Genomic DNA, 16,159 nt, shown 5'->3' with positions numbered 1-16,159 from the left:
ATAACTAAGGTAATCCAATATTTTAAAAAGTAATCAAGAGAACAAAAAAATCCTCCTTACACTACAAATAATAACAATTATCATTATAATATGTTTTCTTTACAATTACAAGTTAACATTTTGAAGGAGTTTTCGCAATGATTTGTAATGTAGGAAAAAAATAATTTCACAATTGTGAGTTTGTTGTTTAGTATTCATCTTTCGCAGCACTACAAGTCTGATCCTGGACACAGAATGATGCTGCTGAAAGACACACACACACACATAGACACAGACACACACACACACACACACACACACATAAAAAACAAACTATTGTTCTCTCGCTGCCATTCCTTTCTCTCTCAAGGCCTTTCCAATCCTCACGAGTCACCAACACACACATACACACACACACACACACACACACACACACACACACGCACAACAAAAACCCTCTTGGTTTCTCCCTCTCAATCAAGTCCTGTCAGCAGCACTAGAGTCTGATATGAGGCCAGGGACACAGGAAATGAGCGATGTCAACCAGCGTTATAATTCAGCAGAACCAACCACATGAGAGGAAATACATCTACTGTATTTTGTACTCATGGGAAATCAATCTCTACTCACAATGTTTGCTGTTTACTTATACTCGTGGTCTGGAGAAGGACCCTGTGTGTGTCTGTCTGTGGGTGTGAGTCTGAATAATGTTTGCCGTTGTGTGGGATCCATGCTCTAACTTGCCTCTAATGTTATTCTTCTTCAGCTGACACAATGAGAAGAGCTGATGAAAGACAGAGACACGATGGAAGCATGCAATTATGCTCTTAAAGAGATCCTTACACACACATAGACACTCGCCATCTCTCGTTCACACCCCTAAATCAGTGAAGAATGCATAAATGAGTTAGAAGCATGGATTAGACGCTCACTCACAAGCTCTTACAGTATAGGACAATGCACTAAAACCCAGCAATTTGCTTACCCCTCCATGTACCTGAGTGATTAAGATAATTTACAAGTATTGCCAGTTATCATTATGCTACTTTGCGTCTTGGCATTGGAAGCTCTATCTCCTGCAATTTTATCATTGTAATAATTGGTTGTTTGATTTGCAACAAGTCCTCTCCGTGTCCTCTTGAACTTCTTCTGAACTGACATCCTCATTGGCAGGACATCATTGTTCTGCGTGTGTGTGTCTGTGTGTGTGTGTGTGTGTGTGTGTGTGTGTGTGTGTGTGTGTGTGTGTGTGTGAGAGAGAGAGAGAGGGCGAGTGTCTATGTGTGCCATGTATGCACTTGCAGATGTTGTTGCAATATAGTACTGATATTGTTTGCTTTGGCACTCAACCTGAAGACATAGAAAAGTTGCTGTCATGAAGGTGTACTGTACCTGAAAGGCTTTGTAAAGATGGAATCAGCTTCATGGACTGTTTGACTACCTTAATTAGAAACTGATACACCTGTGTTTTGTTGCCAAAGCAAACTTTTTTACCGTAAAAAGGGATGGGCTCAGTGTCTGACTCATGCCATCCCTCCTCTCAGCTTTCTACAAATACTCGTTCATTGCTCTCTTTCTTTGACTTCACCGTTAAATGTTCAAACATGAACAAGATGCCCAGAGTCAGCACTTGGGGCGGCTGCTACCTTCTCACCCACATATCCTACAAACAGTAGTCACACTTTTTTCTGATGCTATCATCGGTACTCCGACTTCTTACAGTGCTGTAGCACATTAAGATGTGCAAGTATCGGCCAATGCAATGGGGTTCATGTGAAGGTGGAGGGTGGTACAACCCCTGGAGTGAAATAAAATCTTTTTTTGCACTCTGAATTTGTATCCTTGTCAAATTGTCGGTTTCAGAAAGTAACAGAAATCCCCCCCAATTCAGACAGTGTAAAGATGTAACCATCAGACAAGCCCGGAGCACTTGCTCTAGGCGACTGATCCCTTAACTCTTTAGAGCCCTTTTTGAGAAAGAAGCCTGCGTCACATCCAATGACAGTACTTCAACTGTTTTTCACTCTATGTCTATGATCACAACTGGTTTGTTGTAAAGAGACTCTTTGGCTTTCCACAAGCCACTGATATCAAGGGCTGTGTATCCCTAAAACCAAATTGTGTTGGTCCTACCCGGTCTATCCAACGTATAAGTGTTTCCCCTGTATTCATGTGCTGTAGTCATTTATAGGAACATAGTTTATCAAAAAAGGTATCATTGTCGTATCGGTAACAAATTAGAGGTATCTGTATCAGAAAGAGTGGTGAAAACGTTGAAATGATGCCTTCCCCTACTAATAGCTTATGGGGTGATTAGTGTGTACATGAATATAAATGTGACACATTCAAACTAATGTTATGAAAATAACCGACTTCCCTCTCTCCTCTTGGATGTTTATCGTGATCGATAATAACAGCTTAACCTCCCCACTTTATGATCTCGTCTCCTCAATCTCTGCTAATAACAGCTTAACAACTTAATTCATCTGCTCGTGTGCGGACGCCATTAACGTGGCTGCCAGGTGCTCTGGAACGACCTGCTAACTGAACTCCCTCTCTCCCTCTCTCCCTCTGCTCTCTCAGGACCGTCTTCGGTGATCAGCAACGACGACGACTCGGCCTCTCCTCTCCACCACGTCTCCAACGGCAGCAACACTCCTTCTTCCTCAGAGATGGGCCCCGACGCCGTGATCATCGGCATGACCAAGATCCCGGTGATAGAAAACCCTCAGTACTTCAGGAGCACCAACAGCCTGCTCAAAACCGACACGTGTGAGTACAAAAACCTTCAAGGATCTTCGACGTGTAACACAAACGAGCCACGTTAAACATGTTCATCAATCCATTATGAGCTATATGCTCCCGAGCATTCAAGCCCACTGTCCTTGTGTGATACGCGGAGGTTACCATGGCGACATCTTTTTTTTCTCCCCGCTGTCATGGCAATGACCTTGGAGCTGCTGATGATAAGCTGTCAATTCTGTGGGAGGAGAGGGAAATAGAAAGTCTATTTATATGCAAGTGCGTGAGCCCCGGTATACGTTGAGGCACGAATCCATTCATAAATTTGCGACGTGTGTGACTCATACGCATATATTACCAGAGCCGAATCAGCCAAACGTACAGAAGTGGGTTACCGGCTCCCAATTAAACAAATAGCACAACAGGTACCCAGTATCTCAAGTTCAACAACACAAGAGACTAAACACTGGAGAAATAGAAAATTAGAAGAAAATAGAAACATGAGAAGGGCCGTCTAATAGACGGGGAGCACATGAGGATATTGACCTGGTCCATCAACATGACATTAGGATTATTGGAAAGTAATAAAAGCTTCTCCAGACTTTGGCCTTGCATTGCGATAAATTATGGAACTGTGTCTGAGTGTGTGTGTGTGTGTGTGTGTGTGTGTGTGTGTGTGTGTGTGTGTGTGTGTTCATTCTTTCTTTTGAGGGCACAGTTGAAGGAGACATAATAATGGGAGGGATTGGAGGTTGACCTCTTCAGTTGTGCGGTTATAACTAAAAGATAGACTGGGATTTACAGCCTAAAGACAAGAATGAAAGCGCCCAGGATAAATGAAAGTCAATAACATACTGCTGCATACGTGTATGTGCCTGCGTGATTTTAATAAATAACAGCCATGACAAGTATGACTCTTTATGCTTCTTTGAGTCGCAGCAGGCATAATTGCTGAAAGTATCTGACTGATTTTGACGCGCTTCCTTTTCCGACAAGAGCAAAAGTCTTCGATGGAGAAAGTTTGACAAAGTGGCACTTGGTTGGAACTGAAATCTTTTCAAACAGTCGTCATAATCAGCTTGTGGCCTGAAATATGGATGGTTTCGACTTGAAAGATGACACAGGCCTTTTCCTGGCAGCAATAAATACCAATTACTCAGCAGAGAATACTGGATCTGCTAGTTGTGCAGCAAAGCTTCGGTTGCGCAGCTTATCTCTCAAGTAAACACCTCATTAACAATAATCACATCAGAGGAGATATCATGGTTTTAGAGTGTTTTACATGCATTATCAAAGACGTAAACTCATGAAAAACAACCGTGGACTAGCATAATGTCGTTTTGTTTGTCATAACTTCTGTATTTGTGTTGCTCAGCCCCACATGGTATCCAGTATATTTATACAGGGTTTCAGTGTGTGTGTCAAGTAAATGACACAGGGCTGTAGAGAGGATCTTAGAAATCCCAGAAACCAAAATAAAGTGTCTAATTTTAATGATTTGTATTTTTTTATATTTTATTTTTTGATTTAGCTATTAACAGATACTATACTAAGAATCAGATTGAATTCTTCTTTCCAAAACACCAATTTGTATCCATTAAAAAAGTGATAAATTACCTTTTTAATTCCCAACAAAAAGTTTCTAAATGCTGTGTTAACATGTCGTTGGCCTCAAAGGAATAGTTTGACATTTCTGGAAATATGCTTATTTGCGGTCTTGCTTGGAATTGGATGGTAAATATCAAGTAACTTCCAGCAGCCAGTTATTAGCTCAGCATGAAGCCTGAAACCATGAGCAAACAGCTAGCCCAGCTCTGTGCAAAGGTAAACGCATCGCTGCCTGCCAGCACGACTACAACTGAATGATTAAGTCAATACTAAAACTAAAGTGAAAAATGATAATTGGAGTTGCGTGCAGGACTATTTCTTGGGCAGGCACAGCGGCTTCCTGGAGGCTAGCTGTTTCCCCCTGTTTCCCATCTATGTACTTTGTGAGCTAACTGGCTCTGCATTACACTTAAACATACTGAGTCTCGGAATCAGCTTTTAAAAACTCATAGTTTTTAATACAGAGGATTCAACCTCGGTTTCAGGTACAGCCTTGAAGCGAAGGAGAGATTTCTCTTTCTTCATCTTTCTCTCTTGGCTTTGTCTGCGGTATCGCTCAATTTTTCCTTCCCAACTGATCTTATGGGGTTTGTATTGTGCCGTATCTAGGGAATGAGGATTAACATGCTCTGGAAAATGTTATTCACAAGTCAACACGTGTGTACAGTAGAAACACAGCGAATTACACGGACACGCACACATACGCACTAAGCTCATGGAAATTTAGGTCACAATTAGCTGCACCTGATAGGAGGAGATATAGTTGGGAGCGGTGGCTGAGTACAAGAAGAAAAAAAAAAGAGTAAGAGCAAAAATAATATTAGAGGCATGACATTAATGCATGAGGAATTTGATGCAGACAAGGTTTGAGGTCTCAGTTGGCCCTGTTTCCAAAGCAACTGTCAAACACGAATGTGTCTTTGACGTATCACGTTGCTTGGTTCAAAGTAGCAAAGACACAATTTTCCAAACTTTTTAATGTCAGCATCGAGGTTCATGGAAAGATTTTAGAGCCGATGAAGAGAAGAGGCAGATGAGGAAAAGGGCAATAATTATGCCTCCAGACATTTATTTATTTGGTCTTTTATAAGATGCTGATTAGGGAGGAGAGGTGTGAGAGAGGAGGACGGAGGGAAGGGAGGGACAGTTGGGAAAATATGGGAGAAGAGGTGGTTGATGGGAAATATTATTCCCCTTGGTGTTAATGTTGTCGGCAGCGTCATAAACAAGTGATGGGAAAAGAGTGATGGAGCAGCAGAATGGGGGAAGCGTGCATGCCCGGCTGTAAATGCCGAGAGGATGTTGATTAAAAAGTGATAGGCTTTAGCAGATAAATGGAATCGAGAAATTGGGAGGAATAAATGAGGGAGCGGCGGTATGCTAAATAAGGAAAGTGAGAGTAAGATAATGACACTGGAAGGAGGGACGCTAAATGAGAACGGGGTACTAATTAAGAAAAACATCAGAGAGTAAGAGTGTAACGTTTGGTAAATGGGGAATAATATTTCTGTAGATCTTAATTAAGGATACTGATTGAGGAGGAGAGGGCTGAGATACATCTTAACAATGAAAGCAGGATGGAAGGAGTGCAAGACTGGCAAAGGCAGCTGAAAGCAAAATTCATGAGCAATACGAGGCCATAAAAAAATTAAATTACTTGATTTTGAAAGTTCTTGATTGCCGTGTGCAGCAATTGCGGGAAATTCTTGAAGGTATGAATGCAAAATTAGTCGCAATGGCTTATTATAAATACACCAATGAAGACACATTTACAACAAAAAACAGCAGGAAAGGCTGTGAGAACAACACCAAATCTTCCTGTCAGGAAAAAAAGGAAAGCAACAGAGGAAGTGTTGGTCCGCACACATCAATTTATTTCCTATGTGAGGGTGTTAATTAAGGAGAAGTGGCGTTTTCATGGGTGAATGCTTATTTCACAACCGCAGTAGGAAATGGTGGTGAGGTAATTAGCTGGTTAAACAGTGGGTATAGTTGGCTTGTGGGTATATGGGTTTTCGTGTGTGCTGCTGCACAGGGAATTGTTGTCACGAGTAACAGAAAATGTATATTACACATATATTTATATAATAATACTGACTGTTAGCCAATCCAATTCACTTTATTTATATAGCACGATTTTAACAAGGTTTCCATAGTGCTGCACAACAAGATAAAACACTATAAATACACATAGAAACACGATAAAAAGATGAAGTATATAATAGAAAGATAAAAGTAATAAAATAAAGTAAAATAACTAAAATGCACTGCCCGCACAAGATTTAAAAAAAAAAGCCACAGTGATGCCTGTTAGCCAAACGGGTCCCTAATGTCCAAACCAACCATATGGTCCTTTTCTATAAATGGTACCACTTTGCAGCCTACACAGCTCATTATCAATTACACAGCAGCCTCCCCCAGTGTATCCTTATTGGACTTAACCAGAAAAGAGAAACTAACCTCAAACAATCAAACAAAATGACTGACAATAAACAAGCATTAAGCCACATAAATTATAAAACATGACGCTTCTTTTAGAATCAACAGTAGAATAAACATCACCACAACAGACAGCACGGAGATGCATCAGCAATAAACACACCGACGCGGCTGCAGCCACAAACGCATAAACAAAAGATTTCCCCCCGCACACGCAGCCCTGTTGCTTAGCAACGCTCTCCTCTGACGAGCTACAACTGTCACGGTGCGTTTTGTTGTCATTGTAGCTTCACTCACCGGTCTGAACGTGGACCGCGAGGTCCTCCAACGATCCGGTTCCGGTCCAGGTGTTCTGCTCTTTCATTCCCAGACACGTCGAGCTGAATGAGGCTCTGTAGTCGCATAAATGACGACGTGACAAACAGTAGAAAGGCCCCACACGCTCTAGAAGTTTCTCCGTGAAAGCGGAAATGGGCCCTTTTTTTTTAATCATTTAGCCAGATTTTGCGCGCTCCTGTTGGCGGTGACGCAACGCTCGGGTGTTTGACTCGCGTCCCTCGCTTAGCTTTTTTTAACAAACAATAATGCTAATGTAAGCGAACTTCCGTGGTCGATGGCCTCCTACAGTCCCGTTGCCTTGTGGGTAATACTTTAATTAGTCTGTGTCACACTCATCCCCCCCCCCCCCCCCCCCCCCAAAAGAGAAAAACAAAGGCAGGTGGGAACAAAAGTCACTCAAAAGTCCGATTAGGCAACTATATAAATATATAAAGAAAAGTTATTACATGTAGTGTGTGTGTGTGTGTGTGTGTGCACAATAGACCACTATAAGGTTATTAATGAAACTCATATTTAATGTCTTCTTGATTTGTTTTGCGGTTGCATCCCCCACACCTTCTCCGTTAAAACGTGCATCATTCACGGTGTCAGCTGAGGGTAGAGTGTGTTGCGCTCTCCGTCCTCCTCCATCCGCAGACACGCGCAGCGGCTTCTCCTCTGCTGCAGCTGCTGATTTATCACCTTCCGTTTGTTCCTCTCTATAGTTTATCAGGACTGTTTGATGTGACTTTTTGTTTTTTTACTCTGTTAGGGATGTGACTGTCAATGTTGCAAAGTACAACACTTGAGATAAAAGATACACAAGTGAAAGTTAATCTTCCACTCTTGCCCTTGGGATACAGATATCTTATCAACTAGAGCTTGATGTTTAGGCACTCGGGCATTTAGGGAAAGGTTGTCGCCTTGGTTGAATATTAAAAGTCAACTGTGTCTTAAAATACAAGACATGACTTGTTTAGCTTATTGACATTGAACCAAAAAAAAAAAAAACTTCAATCTACCCTTAACATCCACCCTCTCTCTCTCTCTCTCTCTCTCTCTCTCTCTCTCTCTCTCTCTCTCTCTCTCTCTCTCTCTCTCTCTCTCTCTCGGTATAATATTGGGTTATGGAAGACCTCAGTAGCTCACAGTGTAGATCAATGCAGCTTCTGAGAGTCTAGCAGGGCTTTAATGTGATACTCTGAGTGGACAGCTTTTCTTCAAATGCACCTCTTAATCACATCACAGATAAATCTCGGCTTGGTGTCCTGTGTGTGTGTGTGTGTGTGTGTGTGTGTGTGTGTGTGTGTGTGTGTGTGTGTGTGTCTGTTCAAGAACTAACCAAGTGCATGTATTATAGAATAATACTTGTTTCGTTGTGTGCCGACACATCTGGCCTGCAGTCAAAATGATAGGGCTTAGCTAGGTTATAGTAAGGGCACCTCGTTCTGTAGAAATCATGTATCATCACCATGGTAAAATGCAAAATTCTCCCCCCAAAAAATACCATCTGGCACGGAGCCACGAGTTACTTAGCAACAGAGAGCAGGTTTGTCGACTATGATCCAACTGTGTGTGAGCAGGGAGAGATTAAACAGAGAGAGGGACGCGTTTTTGAATTTTAAGATAAATCTGATATACGTACTGTTGTAGCTTTGTCTTGCTGTGGTCAAATCAAACAGACACTATGAGACCAAACACACAAACTGCATGAATTCAAATGATTAATTTATAGGATGTACAAAGTCTAATAGCTGATGTTTTTTTTTTACATGATGTGTCACAAGGTCAGGCATCTCCGTTTTTATGAGCTCATGTGACCTAAACTAAGATGGCTTTTAAGTGGAATTCTTCTCTTTCCTCTTCATCTAGTCGTCCAGCACATTAAGAGACACAACATTGTGCTGAAGAGAGAGCTGGGAGAGGGAGCCTTCGGAAAAGTCTTCCTGGCCGAGTGTTACAACCTTTCACCGGACCAGGAGAAGATCCTGGTGGCTGTCAAGGTAATCAAAGACCAGATGGTCTTATGTTCACTTTCCGTACTGCAATACATTTTAAAAGCAGTGGGAAAACAGTTGTATAACTTTCTGCTGATCAATGTGTTATAGTCCCAGTGATAACTACATTCACGGCATTGGTTTGGATCCAGAAATGATGCAGACGTTGTATAGCAAATAGAATTCAGTGAATATATTCTATGACTATAACAAGCAAGAGATTCCCAGAACTCCATAGTTTCCATTCAGTCACTTAATTTTACAAAAGACAAACATAGATATCGAGGGACAGATTGTCTTTGTCAAATAAAAAATGTAACACTATCCAGTCTCAATTACAAAGACGGTATTTCATCTCCTGAGGGGTCTAGTTTCATAATGAGATACTTTGAAAACCCCTCGGTGCCATCAAAATAAAGCCCATGATGTTTTTATTTTAGCCCAACTAAAAGGTTTCTCTACCATATTTTGCATTGAGACAGGATATACATTTGAAATCCTCAACAGTTTGGAGAAGATAATCTCCTGTTCCAGAAATGCATTCTCATGTTCGCCATCTCCTCGCCTCCGTTTCCTCTGCCATTGTTAGAAAGTCGCCTTTAAAGAGTTTCGCTTTAAGCGAAAGGTGGAATTACACTCAAACCACTGACTTCCGGTGTGAAATTGAACGGTTTACCGGGGAGCATCCTCTCATCACGCCTGTCCGTCCATCCCTCCATCAAGGATGCTCTCTCTGCTGGTCTGCGGGGAAACAGGATCTGATTGGCGTAGCGCTTCTCATTAAGAATAGATGACCTGTGAGAGACCCCATCCTCCCTCTCCTGTCCCCACTTCCTCTGTCTACCTCTAACTCTCACCTGCAGTACTTTCTCCTCTCTCCTCTGCAGTCCTTCTCTCATTCTTGCTTACTTTTCTCCCCTCGAATCCTCCACCGTCTTTTCTCTAAAGCGCTCGCGGGCCTGCTGATGTTCGCTGCCAGCTTAGCTTCAGCTCAGTCTGAGCTCTCTGTAAAATATGCACCTGAAAATCCCCCACAGAAGCCGCAGTTCCTGGTTGTAGAACAAGATGCCGTGCCGCATGCCAAATCGGGTAAAACATTATATAATCAGCAGTCAACACTGGGAATGAAGTGCGTTTCTCTGCCATAGGTGCGGTTGCACGTAGATGAATCATTTAGTCCTTTAGAGTCACTTTATTGATTTAACTCTCCCAATTCATCAGACTTTTTTTCAATTAGCTAATGTATCACCTGCTTATAGCCCACTCTTCCGGCTCTTTTCGTCCTCGTCTTTTTGTCAACTGGTATGACTCAACGTTTCTCTCCAGTTCCTCCTCCTCCTTGTTGCTGCATCAACAAAGAGGAGATGTGATGAAAGCTGGTGGAAACACATTTCTCAAATAAATGATGGCATTGTCATCGACTTCTTCTCGGTTGTTGGTACATCCAAGTTGCAAAACAAACTCAAGGAGATATTTATTTGGTAGAAAGTTGTTCAAATGCTAACTTTTTATCATCACTTTTTAAATACAAAAAAGGGAAAAACAACTAAAATGAAAACTTACATCATGTTGTTTGAGTGCATGAAACTTTTTCAGGGTTGAATTTTGTTGATACCTATTGTTATAGAAAAACATAAACGAATTAATTAAATGTGCAATATAATATAAAGGCATTAATATGGCAGCAAACAAGTATTTGAAAGAATGAGAAGGAAGTTGATCAACATGTTGAGAGCTGTTGAGTGGCAAATAAAATGGTCCTTAATTTATTAATAGTTCTTAATACTAAGTATAGTATTAAAATGTGCTACAAAGAAATATCCATGAAATTGCAATCTGCTGATTTCTATACAGAGATACGAATTGCCCACTTTTTTTGGGTCACTATTGTTCACGGCTCTACTTTCTTAGGTTTAGGGGAGAAACCCACTTAGTTAGATTAAGGAAAAGTGTCATTGTTAGTCTTAAAATAAAAAAAATAGGTTCACTTTAGGACACACAGTCTCGAACACCGGTCCCATGCTTGAATGTCCTGTATTTTTGGCCAACTTTCTGAAATGTAACTTCTGGAAATATATTATTAACCCATATAAAGCAGCTCCCAGATTTCTCTGGGCACACTATGTCGAGCTCCCCTCATAAAAACCTTGTTCTTCATGTACATACTGTACTTATGTTGCACTGTGTCATGCATGCCACAGCAGAAACATGCACACCACATTAAAATATACCCTACACTTACTAATAGACCTTAATGGTCCTGGTTTAAAAGTCGGCTATCAATCAACCAGTCAGCCATAACACGGGAGCGAGGTTCACTGTTACTGTATATCATAAACTAAGGGGCCATCGATCACAGGCGCACTTTAACACGTGCAGATCCACATAGAAAAATGTACTCGCCTATAAGCGCTTACTCTTCTGCACGCCATCAATCATGGGGAACCTGGCACTTTGGGTAATGTTGACTTCACACATGTAAATGTGAGTCACTGCGTTCCCGGGGCTAGAGGTTGTTGCTCAATTCTTATTTGTCCAGGGATCTGAATGTGCACAGACTGGATGACTAACTGGTGCAATATTATGACTTTTATCCTGGGAATTTACACAGCATTGTGTTCTGAGACTCCGAGCGTGATAGTTCAGACTGTAGCAGATGTTTCTGCATCACAGGGAAGTCTCTGAATACAACATTAATATGGTTTGCTCAGTATTTTCTTTACATTGAACAGTTCCGTTAGCTGACGGAGTGCATACGTTTTCCAGGAAGGAAATTTGTCTCAATTTTGCATCCAATCTTGACAACACATCATAACATACAGCAGCAATTGCAGTCAACGACATCAATCGAGTGCGGCTCATGAAAAAAGTAGTCCTGCTATACGAAGTGGCTCATATCATTGTAACAATTTTAATAGGTCACACTTTTTAAAGGTTTAATAATCGTAAATAGCTTAAATTTATAGTTAATAAATCATCCACTTAATAGGACAAAGTCTGGGCTTTCCTCATTCCGGACACTTACTTTGTCTTTTTTTTTTTGATTTTTAGATGCTTTTTAATGGCTTTTAACTGATTTATAGAGCATCACTAAATCATGTATTAACTATTAATAATATAACAACGAATAAACTCTTCATAAAAGTGACGTGAATCATTTTATAATTGTGTGGCCCTCTTACGTTTTAAGACAGGCAACGCGTTTGGTCGCATAAACTGAAACTGAAAGGTCTCACCAAGACCAGAGGAAAGCCAACCCAGATTTCCCATACATGTCCAATATCACGTTTCATACAGTGAGTGTCGGCTTTCAGGCAGTATCCGTACTGTACTAATCTACCATCATGTACTATCACATTACAGCCCGTGAAATGTACATGACAAAGCCTTTGTTTGATCACGATTGGCTGAATATATAGGAGGGTGGAGTTACGGTCCGTCTCATTTTTCTGGTATCTCAGCATTCCCGTTGAGAGGTTGTGGGTCATTTCCGTCTTCCTGAGCTTTCCCAGTGATTTGTCCTTGTCCTTTAAACCTATATATTTGTAACAGGAGCTATGATCTGTGATGGTAGTACATATATATACACACACATACACACACACACACACACACAAGGTGGAGAGCGAACGTATATCAATGTCGTGTACTGTAGGAAGACAATCAATTATTCATGTAGGACAAGAGGAATTTTCTAGATTATTCTTCTTTTGATGTGAAATGAATACAGATCCCATATCAGTTTCATTTTCCATTCTCTCCTCCCTCTCTCTCTCTCTCTCTCTCTCTCTCTCTCTCTCTCTCTCTCTCTCTCTCTCTCTCTCTCTCTCTCTCTCTTGCGTTACACAACCTCTCTGACAGATTTCCTGATTCATGGAAGGGAGAAAAAGATTAGTTTCAAAGGCAATACAATGAATGCAAATAGTGTCGCACTTTGTGATGGCTCACATTAATATGACATTTGTTCCGGCTCTGCCATTGTATCAGTCCTCAGTCAGTGCCAGTAATTTCACACTGTGTGTGTGCCGAGTCGCTGTAACTCACTTTTACAAGGCAGACACTCGCTCTTTTTCTTTTTCTAGTGGACATCAGCCAAAAAAAATTGGAGCAGACCGGGCCCCGCTGTGAAAATGACTAATTGGCAATCGTGTACGTGGCATAATGTGTGACTTTTTCATTTGTCAGTGTATTAAAATGTCACTTCTCTCTGTGTGCAAAGACACTTAAGGAGGCCAGTGAAAATGCCAGGAAGGATTTCCACCGGGAGGCTGAGCTGCTGACCAACCTTCAACACGAACACATTGTCACGTTCTACGGCGTCTGCGTGGAGAGCGACCCTCTCATCATGGTGTTTGAGTACATGAAGCATGGAGACCTCAATAAGTTCCTCAGGTAGGGCTCTTTTTCTTCATTACTTCAAAATGTCGCTGCTACTCTTTATTCCCCTTTTAGAGGGGTGTGTAGTATTTGCATGGTTGATACGAGGCTGATAGTTAACTTTCCACCGGTCCCCTCACAGGGCTCACGGTCCGGACGCAGTTCTGATGGCAGAGGGCCAGACCACCAGACCTGTGGAACTTACCCAGTCTCAGATGCTGCACATCGCCCAGCAGATCGCATCTGGCATGGTCTACCTGGCATCCCAGCACTTTGTGCACCGCGACCTGGCCACCAGGTTTGTCACCCGCTCCCTGATTACACTCATGACCTTAACATTAAACATCCTCCATACAGGGAAGAGTGTTCAGACCCTTCTGCATTTTAAGGAAGACCCCGATGATGACGGTAAATGATAATGGTCATGAAGATGTTATACTACACGTGATCAATTTACTAATTAATGAATGCACAAACTAATTGATCCAAAAACACAGTCGTAGTCAGGGGAGAAAACATGATATTCTGTTACACAGTAGATATCAGTGGTCTATGATTGGCGCGTGGATTGATTTGTTTGATTGATTCTCACGCTGAAACAAAAACATGCGAACCAACCGGAGGTATACTGTTACTATTCAAAATGTATTCACCATAATAACCGATTCTGACATCTAATAAACATATTTATGGTGGAGATTAAACACCCTGCAACTCAAACTATGTAAAATAAATAAAAACATGTCTTTGAAATGATTCTGTACTTAGTGGTTTTGTGGATGTTGTCCAACAGGAACTGTCTGGTTGGGGAGAACCTGCTGGTAAAGATCGGAGACTTCGGCATGTCCAGAGATGTGTACAGCACTGACTACTACAGGGTAGGTGTATGTGTCGATATCTTTTCTGGCCCTTCTTTTAGCCTTCCCTCCCCCTGCTGCATGTCGGTCCCTCTCTGCTCCTCCCCTGCATGGGCATGGCTGACGGACTCCTCCGGCCTAAGAAGCTTGTAGTGGTGGCTAGTGCAGTTAAATTAAACTCACGCTGATGTCGTATGTCATTGAATATAAGAGTAGGGACGTTAGGCTGCATGCTTTGTTTGGTCATATTGAGTGTCAAATCAGGGCTGTTTGTTTGGATGACTACTGCAGCATTTGTTGCCACTGAGAGCCTGATGTAGACTAGTTGCTGTCTGTGTTACAATCCAATTTATTCTTATTCTCATTATTATTAAGAAGTGTGTGAATCTGCTATTCACCAGAGACCTGTCAAATATCTCCTCCTGTCATGAAAACGATTTCTTAAAATGAAAAAGATGGAACAGAAAGAAATCTGCCATATTCGTATGTGACACATTTTGAATGGCCAATCATTGACTGAGAAATGCTATTAAAGTTTTCTTTAAATATTCTCCATTTAAAATATTACATAATGAATTATATTCATATAAGAATACCTTCAATCATATTGTTATTTTGGCACTTTGAGCAATTGTAAACAAACTGTCAGTTTGTGAAAAAGGGCTATAAAGATAAAATGTATTATTATAACTTCACTGACAATACTTCTGTGCATCCTATTTTCTTTACTTGAGACTTTTCCAATTAAATATTAAATATACCTGGAGACAGATTCAAGACACGATTTTTTTAACTTGTGTGTGCGGTTTGTGTATGACTGATGTGTCTGTGTTTGAGACATTTAGCAGCTCCACCATAAGTGTCAAAGACAACTCAGGGAGAGAGAGAGTGGTGCGTGGGGTTTTTCCCTTTCTGTGCAGCAATCTGTCACCTTTCCAAAAGGCCAAAATCTAATAAATCATATTGATTGATTGATAGTGAATGTCTATTTTTCCTGCCCTATCTCCTGTCCACTGTGACAAACTGACATGAGTGACAATGACAGAAAAGTCAGAGAAGGTGGGAAACAGAAAGAAAGAGCACAACATTAACAATATAACCCAGAAAGAGTATAAGCTATTTGATGGATATATAATTAAATAATGGCAATTATTGACGTTTTTTTTTAGTAGGTTCGGTCTCCAAAGATAAAGTTGTCTCGGGGTAGGGGTCAGACAAGGACTAGGACAAAGACGATGATCGACTTTGTGTCATCAGATGAAGTAAGGAGCGGAGCTGTCAAGTGATCAGCGAACTGCTGGTGAACTGGATCAGGTAGCGGGGGAGGCTGTCCAACTCACATCTGCTGTGATGCATGCAGATCAGGGACCGTGTCTGTTGAGTGGCATACCTTTTAATAAAGGGGTTGGACTGGAGAGTGTGCTCCAATTATTGGGGTATCACACTGCTCAGCCTCCCTGGTACACTTTGTTCTAAAGCAGCTGGAAAGGAGGCTCCAACAGATTGTCAAACCTTAGATTCACGAGGAGCAATGATTCTTAATATTCCCATTAACCTTTGTCCTGCAGCAGGTATTCTTTCTGGGATCCAGTGGACCAGTTATCTACCCTCGCAGTGCACTTGGATGGGTCACAGGAGTCCATCCATACAGTCTACATGTGTTTTATGGACTCTTACGACAGTGTCGTCTGGGGAGTCCTGTTGGGGGTACTGCCTAAATAAAGGGTACTGGGGTCGATGCTAAAAGCCATCTGTCTGAGTCCTTGTTCCCTGCCAGAAGATGGATGGATGGATGGATGGGGGGGATGGATGTGACAAATTTCAAATCATTATAATAATTAT

At 41.4% G+C, this 16,159-nt stretch overlaps 1 protein-coding gene across 1 annotated transcript in view; it reads left to right on the top strand.

Annotated features, from left to right (window-relative positions):
* ntrk2a (neurotrophic tyrosine kinase, receptor, type 2a) overlaps positions 1-16,159 on the top strand; it is a 63,287-nt gene that overhangs the window by 40,236 nt on the left and 6,892 nt on the right. Inside the window, 5 exon segments of the mRNA XM_084024268.1 lie at positions 2,563-2,751; positions 8,959-9,089; positions 13,303-13,475; positions 13,603-13,758; positions 14,254-14,344. Coding sequence (XP_083880394.1) covers positions 2,563-2,751; positions 8,959-9,089; positions 13,303-13,475; positions 13,603-13,758; positions 14,254-14,344 — 740 coding nt within the window.

Source organism: Eutrigla gurnardus, assembly GCF_963514095.1.
Source record: "Eutrigla gurnardus genome assembly, chromosome: 13".
Classification (NCBI taxonomy): Eukaryota; Metazoa; Chordata; class Actinopteri; order Perciformes; family Triglidae; genus Eutrigla; species Eutrigla gurnardus.
Note: the sequence above shows the minus strand (reverse complement) of the source record. Positions and strands in the feature narration are given on the sequence as shown.